Genomic DNA, 7,577 nt, shown 5'->3' on the forward strand with positions numbered 1-7,577 from the left:
CTTTGGTGATTCCTTTCTCTTGGGCCTCACTGTATTTCAAAGCATGAAGAATTTCATTGTAATGTTACCTAATAAGTGAGCCAGCACTTCTACTCTGTGAGAAAGTAGGAAAACTCTTGGGACAGTCAGAGATGATGTGATGTAATGTCCATTAGTTCTCCCTGTGAATAATCCTTGGGGAAAGCCCCGAGGTCCCTCCCAGAATGGGGTGGATATTTCCCAATACAGCTAAGGAAATGTCCCTTGTGAATACCACAGACCCGCCCCTGGAGCCAGGCCAAGCTGGACTGCATAAAGATTGGTATGGCCTTAGCTCTTAGCCAAACACCTTCCTGACACCATGAGGGCCAGCAGCTTCTTGATCGTGGTGGTGTTCCTCATTGCTGGGATGCTGGTTGTAGAGGCAGCTGTCACGGGAGGTGAGTGAACAGGTGGCCTGCTAGGCTGGGCCGGACTGAGGGGAGGCCCTCTGGGACACCCTGGGCCAGGACAGGGAGCACTTATGAAGCAGTAGGCAGCACTGGAACCCAGATTTCAGCTTTCTGGCCTTTGCCATCATATCCAGAAAAAAGCAGAACTTTGGCTGGCGGACTCCACATGCTTTCCACCCCAGTGACTGAGAGATCAGGACTGTTGGTGGAAGTAATGTTGGTATGTGGCCTTGGCCTCAGATGTCAATACCTGCGCAGAATGTGCAATAAAATAATGAACTCCAGGATTTTAAACCTTGGGTGTGGACACTGTCCCTTCTTTCTCTGCCCCATGATAGCATCAGAGTAATCTGTACTCTAAAAGGAGGTTAAGAAACAACAAGGCTTCAGGAATCATGTCGTTTGAGGACCCCCATTTTATAAGGAGGGAACCAAAATGTAGAAATGAGTGAGCAATTGCCAAGGTAATTCCCAGAGCCAGGATGGGGCTCAAGTCTCCTGGTATGTGGCTCGGGGTTCTTTCCTATTCCAATGTGCTTCCTAAGAAATGACAATGTATTCTGTTCACTGCTGGTTGTCACCCCAATCTGACCACGGCTTCTAAGAGACTTGGAGTGGAGGAAGGGGGAAGAAACAAACACCCAAGGGAATGCTGATCCTGTAGACTCCCCAAAAAAGGGAAGAGCCTTCCAAGAGTGTCGCTCTCCCAGGTGTACCTTCCCTACTCAGGTCATGGTTTGAGGATGCTGCGGTAAGCAGTGGATGGACCCAGGACAAAGACATGGTAGCTGAAGCAGGGGCTTACTGGGTATAAATGTGGGCTCGTTTCTTCTTTTAACAGTTCCTGTTAAAGGTCAAGACACTGTCAAAGGCCGTGTTCCGTTCAATGGACAAGATCCCGTTAAAGGACAAGTTTCAGTTAAAGGTCAAGATAGAGTCAAAGGGCAAGGGCCAGTCAAAGGTCCCGTCTCCACTAAGCCTGGCTCCTGCCCCAATATCTTGATCCGGTGCGCCATGTTGAATCCCCCTAACCGCTGCTTGAAAGATACTGACTGCCCAGGAATCAAGAAGTGCTGTGAAGGCTCTTGCGGGATGGCCTGTATGGTTCCCCAGTGAGGTGAGCACTAGCTGGAGGAAGAGGAGACCCCTGAAGACACAAAAGAAGGCTGAGCGGTGGGGAACCATCCCAGGTTGGTGGGAGGGAGGTTGTGGCAGGTGACAGAAAAACTGGGAGACTGAGGGGTCTGAGAGGCTATAACCAGTACTGAGAAGGATGATCTGGCCTCCTCACTGCCTCTGAGTGCTTCGATGTGCTGACTCTCACGTCTGATTCTCTTCTCTTCCACAGATGGAGCCTGTCATTGCTGCACCTGTGCCATACCCAGAGCTACAGGCCCCATCTGATCCTAGGTCCCTGCTGCCCTTCCCCTTCCCACACTGTCCATTCTTCCTCCCATACAGGATGCCCAAGCCTGGAGCTGCCTGTCTCATCCACTTTCCAATAAAGAGTCCCGTCTGCTCCACTTGCTTCTGGTTCCTATGATTTCTGGGCTCCTGGACGCTTTGGGGAAATGGGTGTAGAATTGGGACTTCTTCTGTCCAGTGAGGAGGGGAAAGGGTCCCGTGGTGAAAGAGAGCAGGGTGCGGGAAGGAAACAGGAGGCCCGTTGCTAGGGCTTCATATTACCAATCCAGTAATCAGCCTCAGCACTGCCATCTCCTTTTCACCAGAAAATGGAAATCTGGAAATCTTGCCTTTGGCCAAGGAACAGGAAAAACACAAAACACAAAAAATAAATAAACGTTACATAAACCATAAGGAGGTCTTTTGTTTCCCAATCCACCATCAGTCCTGACCTGGCTACTGTCGGCCTTGCCAATGTGACCAGCTAACCCTTGTGGCTGAACCTACAGCTCCCCACTTCCTTCTCATTAACGTTTCCCAGGGATCTATATTTTTTCAAGACAACATAGAAAGGATGATGTTACAGATGCTGTGAAATTCCTGCTCTTTAGAATTTCACTGGTTCATGCCTGAGATTCCTCCATGATGTAGCATTCCTTTAGGTTAAGCAATATCCTCTTCCAGATTTCTGTTTTAAGATGTGAATGAGGGCCCGGCGCGGTGGCTCACGCCTGTAATCCCGGCACTTTGGGAGGCTGAGGCGTGTGGATCACGAGGTCAAGAGATCAAGACCATCCTGGCTAACATGGTGAAACCCCATCCCTACTAAAAATACAAAAAATTGGCCGGGCGTGGTGGCGGGGGCCTGTAGTCCCAGCTACTCAGGAGGCTGAGGCAGGAGAATGGCGTGAACCCGGGAGGCAGAGCTTGCAGTGAGCCGAGATCGCACCACTGCGCTCCAGCCTGTGCGACAAAGTGAGACTCTGTCTCACAAAAAAAAAAAAAAAAAAAAAAAAAAAAAAAAAAAAAAAAAAAAAAGATGTGAATGAGGATACACTAAGTCATTCATACTATGGTGTCAGAGATTTCGGTGAATCGCATTCTCTGGAGACATACACATTGTGGGCAGGGCAGACTTGAGTAGTGGAGAAAGGGGCAGGAATGTGAGCAACCTCATGGCTCTCCTGTTGACCCACTTGTCCCACTGCCATTGCACAAGGAAACTCTCAGAGAAGGCCACAGCCCCCAGGCAGGCAGCAGCCTGGGTGAAGCGGAATGAGCACAGGCTTGAGAGTCAGGTGATCTGAGCACTGGCTTTGCCTCCCTATGTATTGGGCGACCTCTGGCAAATGTATGTCCCCCTTCCAAGCCTCAGAGGTTTATTTCAGTTAAGGGGGTAAGGTATAATTATTCTGCAAAGGAAGGTCTAATCCTGCCATTCTGGGATCTGAAACAGCTCTTCTTTGTGTGTGGGTTCCTGCTCTGAGAAGACATGGGGAGCAGAGGCTTGGGATGAGACAACGTGGATCCTTGCACCACTTTGCCCCATCCATGAGCATCTGAGCCATGATTTTTCTCTATCGTTCAGGGGCTAGTCTGAACAACAGTAGGGCTTTGATACTAGGGTATCTTGGAGCACAGGTGAGAGCAGTATCCAAACTTCTGGCTTGACAAATACTGAATACATCATTGGAGGAAATAATGGTTTCTGTTTTTTAATATTTACTCTATTTCCTATACCAGGTAGATTACATGTATTGTCACTTATTTTTCATAAGTCCTTTTCAGATGGCCATTATACATATTTTATTTTCTAATTTTGTAAAAAGATTGAAGCTAAGAGAGATTAACCATTAAAAGCCACAAGGTTAGTGATAGTAAATATTTTTATTATATGCTAGCAACAATCAGTTAGACATGCTGCATTTTCTATTGTTAATATCAACAAAATCACACCATTGCTATAAATAAACTTAACAAGAGAGAGGCAGAGCTCTAGAAAAGAAATCTATATAACTTTTCATATTCATATAAAAAGACTTGAATATACACATACCACAATACATGAATGGGAAGACTACGTGGTGAAGATGTCACTATTTACTCAATATTTAATATTTATTTAATTTATCCCTAAGGTGTATTACACTCAAAATCCATTTTTAATATGGTGTTCTTATGGAAGTTAAGGGAACTTGAAACCATAATTAAATTTACGGGGAAGCATAAATTCTTGTGAATAGGCATAGATGTTTACAAATGAAGATTAACCCTAGGGCACTGGAACCTCCTAGACTTAAAAAAAAAGTTTTGCAAAGTAACAATAATCAATATGTTGTTTTTGTTAGGATAGTCAGGTTGAGAAATCAATAGAAAACAAAAGAAAACCCAGAATCAGGCCTCATTATATCTAATTCAGGTAAAGATCAATGTCAAGTTCCAAAACAACGAAGAAAACTTGGATTTTTTAAGAAACAAGATGCAGACGGTAGGTTCACTATTTACAAAAACAAAAGAACTAACTCTTGTCTGAATTCAGGCGAAGATTAAGCCACTGAGAGAGAAAAATTGAAAGGCTTCAAAAAGACACTTTCTTTTCCCTCAGGAAGCAGTCCAGGATGACAGTAAGGTAGCTGAGCAACTCAAGACCTCACAGAGACCAGTGGTTTCTTCATCCAAGATTTGCTGTGGAACAGAGACTGATATTCCTTTCATGTTCACTCAGGCAGGGACGTATCGCCCAGGAAGACCCTGCCAATTGCTATAGTCCTCTGACTGCAGTAGGAGAGAGTGGAGCTGATACTGGGCCCCTCAGGATCTGCTGTGGGGCAGTGGCTGGAGAGCCCAGTCTCATTGACTTAGAAGGAGTGCACATCTTCCAGCAAGTTCCTGCAGAGACGCGATAGTTTCCTGATTGCAGCAGAAGGAGCTGAAGCTGGGAATGCCCCCTCCCCCAACCCTTTTGGGATCTGCTGTGGGCTGGAGGCTGGAGAGTCCATCTTGTTGGCCAAGATAAGTACATATCTCCCTGCAAGTCTCAGCACCGAAAGGATAGTTCAATTACAGCAGGAAGCATCAGAGCTGAGACTTGATCCCATCTCAACCCACTGTGCAACAGAGGTTGGCAAGCCTGTCAGGGAGGCTTAGACTCTTAGGCTATGAGACGTGTGTGAGTCTCCCTCTGGGTTGCTGTGTGAGCAGCTTTGAGCTGGGACCTCAGCTGATGGGGGCCGGAGCTGAATCACAAGGCAGCTTTCAGGTTCACTGCCCAGTCAGTGAGCAGAAGGGCCTTTCTGCCAAAGCCCTAGTGTGTGTGATTCATTCTGGACCCCACAGCAGATGGGTTGATTGCAGGCTCAAGGCCAAATGTAACCAAACTCCTGAATGACTGGGCCATTTCTGGGATTAAACTCTGGAGCCAGCTCAGCGGATCAGCCACGTGGTTGTTGGTCTGTACTCTCAATATGACCCTCCAAGGTCTTGGGCTCCACCAGAGTTTCACAAACTTCCCCCTGAATCCAGATCCAGAGGCTCCCAGAGAGACTTTGGACTGTGGAGGAGTGTAGGATTCTTGTCATTCTGGTGGAACATGAGCAGGTGCCTTCTATTTCACCATCTCGGTTACGTCATTCCTTCCTCAGCAGTTTTTTCGGTCGATTTTGCAAAGCTTTAAGTTTTACAGTGGGGCTGGAAAGGGCAGGAGAGTGTGAGTCCCAGCCCTGGGATTTGTTGTTTCCTCCCTTTTCACTGACAGGTATTTTGTATTTTTGGCATTCTTTGTTTTCAAGTTATATTGAGGGTGTGGTTTTGTTTAGAAATTTCTTAGTGGTAGTGTTATTTTATACCTCTTGGGGAGGAGATTGTGGAAGTTACTCATTCTTCCTCTTCTGCCTTCTATTGTCTTCAACTACCCCCAAAAAATCCCCTGGAAACTACTCTCTGAAAGAAGTTGGAGAAAAATTATTAATGCACTTGAAGGAGATAAAGAAAAAAGAAAGCATGAGTGATGTCTTGGGTGAGTTGAAAAGAAGCTATTTTTCTTGCTTCCATTTCATTGCTTCCCTCTGCAATAATTCTGGATGTGATCCATGCATCGGATGTGTCCTCTAGACACAAACCAGATTTCAAAAGCAGAAATGGGGTACTAGTTCTCCCAACTTCCCAAGCAATGAGAGGTGCTGTTACTAGGGAAGACAGTCTTGTCCAAGGAGTGCTGGAACCAGACAAGGGCTTGGAGACCCACGACCTCAAAGAGAGGTATAAGGCCCTAACATGTTTCACTTTGCTGCCTCTGCATGGCCTCCCTAGAGATATTGACACTTGATGAACAAATCTTAAATGGCATAAGGGACAACAAAATGACTGTGGGAAGGGAAGATGTCATTTCCCTCCTTACTTTATCCAGCTTGCACAGACCCCTGAAGGGAGAAATGCATTTCCTAATTTCACTCAGTCAAGCCCAGAAAAGAGCTGGTTCTCTGATTCCCAGACATGGGTTCGTTATACAATTGTCTGAAAATAGCTGACTTGACCAAATTGTTTCAAATGTGATTTCTATGATTCCAATTGATGCCTCAGTATTTGTCTCCTAATACTTGGAGTCTTCCACTGTTTTCCAATTGTTTGCTCTTTTTTCTACTAGGTGGCCATAATATTTCAATTGATTTGTAAGAGTGATTCTTATACACAGAAAAGCCACCCTTTGCTCTCATACATTTAAATTTATTTTTCTGGTTAGTTGTTAACCATTGTTTTAGCTAGATTATATATTTTAACCTTACAAAGTTTTTCAATTTCTGTAAAGTCAAAATTTTAAAATATTCTTACAGAAATATTCTCCAGTTGAGTATTTTACCAGAAAAATACAAATTTGCCAGACTTCGAGGGTAGCAAGAGTTATGGTGTCCTTGTGAATGTAAATCTCCCAAGGTATTCTTACAAAGCTATATCACTACACAGAAGAATGAGAAAACCTCAGAAATATCATTTCTTCAACAAAATCTGAAGTCAGAGAACAGTAAAAACTTCAAATTATACAGAAAGAACATCTGATTTTCAAAGGAGAGCTCTCTTGAACTTTTGCCTCTGCCTTTTTCAGAGGAAACAGTGGGGTCCAGAAATAAGTGTGCAAAGAATGAAAGAGCCTATGATTGAAATAAACTCATTCCCAGGAGGAAGATGTCCACATATGAAAACACAGGGAAAGAGTCCTGGAGGCTCAGAGCATTTGCTAGACTTTCTGTGTGCCGGCGCACAGTCCTTGCTGCTGTTAACACTTTACTAGGGTGCATTTGTCACAAGGAATGAACCAGTATTGCTACATTATTATTAACTAAAGTCCAGACTTTGTTCATATTGCCTTTGCTGTTACCAGGGTTCTTTTTGTTTCAGGAGCCCATCCAGGACAATGTGGATTATAATTAGTGGTCATGTCTTCTTAGGCTCCTCTCGGTTGTGACAATTGCACACATTTTCCTTGTTTTTGCAGACCTTGACAGTTTCGAGGAGTACTGCTTAAGTATTTTATAGAATGTCCTTCAACTGAAATTTGTCTGATGTTTTTCTCATTATACTGGGATTCTGGTTTTTTGGAGGAAAACATCAGAGGTAAAGTGCCCTTCTTATCACGTAATATCCAGGGTACTGACTTCAACATGACTTACTATTGATGATGTTGACCTAGATGGCCAGGCTGAGGCAGTGTTCGTCAAGTTTCTACACTGAAATTCAACTTTTCCCCCT

The 7,577-nt window shown here is 44.7% G+C and overlaps 1 protein-coding gene across 1 annotated transcript; it reads left to right on the plus strand.

Moving 5' to 3' along the window:
* Nucleotides 1-272: 272 nt before the first annotated feature.
* On the plus strand, nucleotides 273-1,964 carry PI3 (peptidase inhibitor 3). The gene is made up of 3 exons (NM_001110511.1): nucleotides 273-419; nucleotides 1,273-1,548; nucleotides 1,780-1,964. Exons 1-2 carry the CDS (start codon nucleotides 341-343, stop codon nucleotides 1,545-1,547), a joined length of 354 nt encoding a protein of 117 aa, NP_001103981.1. The 5' UTR covers nucleotides 273-340; the 3' UTR covers nucleotide 1,548; nucleotides 1,780-1,964.
* Nucleotides 1,965-7,577: the final 5,613 nt, after the last annotated feature.

Source organism: Macaca mulatta, chromosome 10, assembly GCF_049350105.2.
Source record: "Macaca mulatta isolate MMU2019108-1 chromosome 10, T2T-MMU8v2.0, whole genome shotgun sequence".
NCBI lineage: Eukaryota > Metazoa > Chordata > Mammalia > Primates > Cercopithecidae > Macaca > Macaca mulatta.

Coding starts and splice junctions, on each gene's coding strand:
- PI3 (NM_001110511.1), top strand. CDS start 341: ATGAGGGCCAGCAGCTTCTTGATCGTGGTGGTGTTCCTCATTGCTGGG. Junction 420..1,272: donor AGAGGCAGCTGTCACGGGAG/GTGAGTGAACAG, acceptor TTCTTTTAACAG/TTCCTGTTAAAGGTCAAGAC.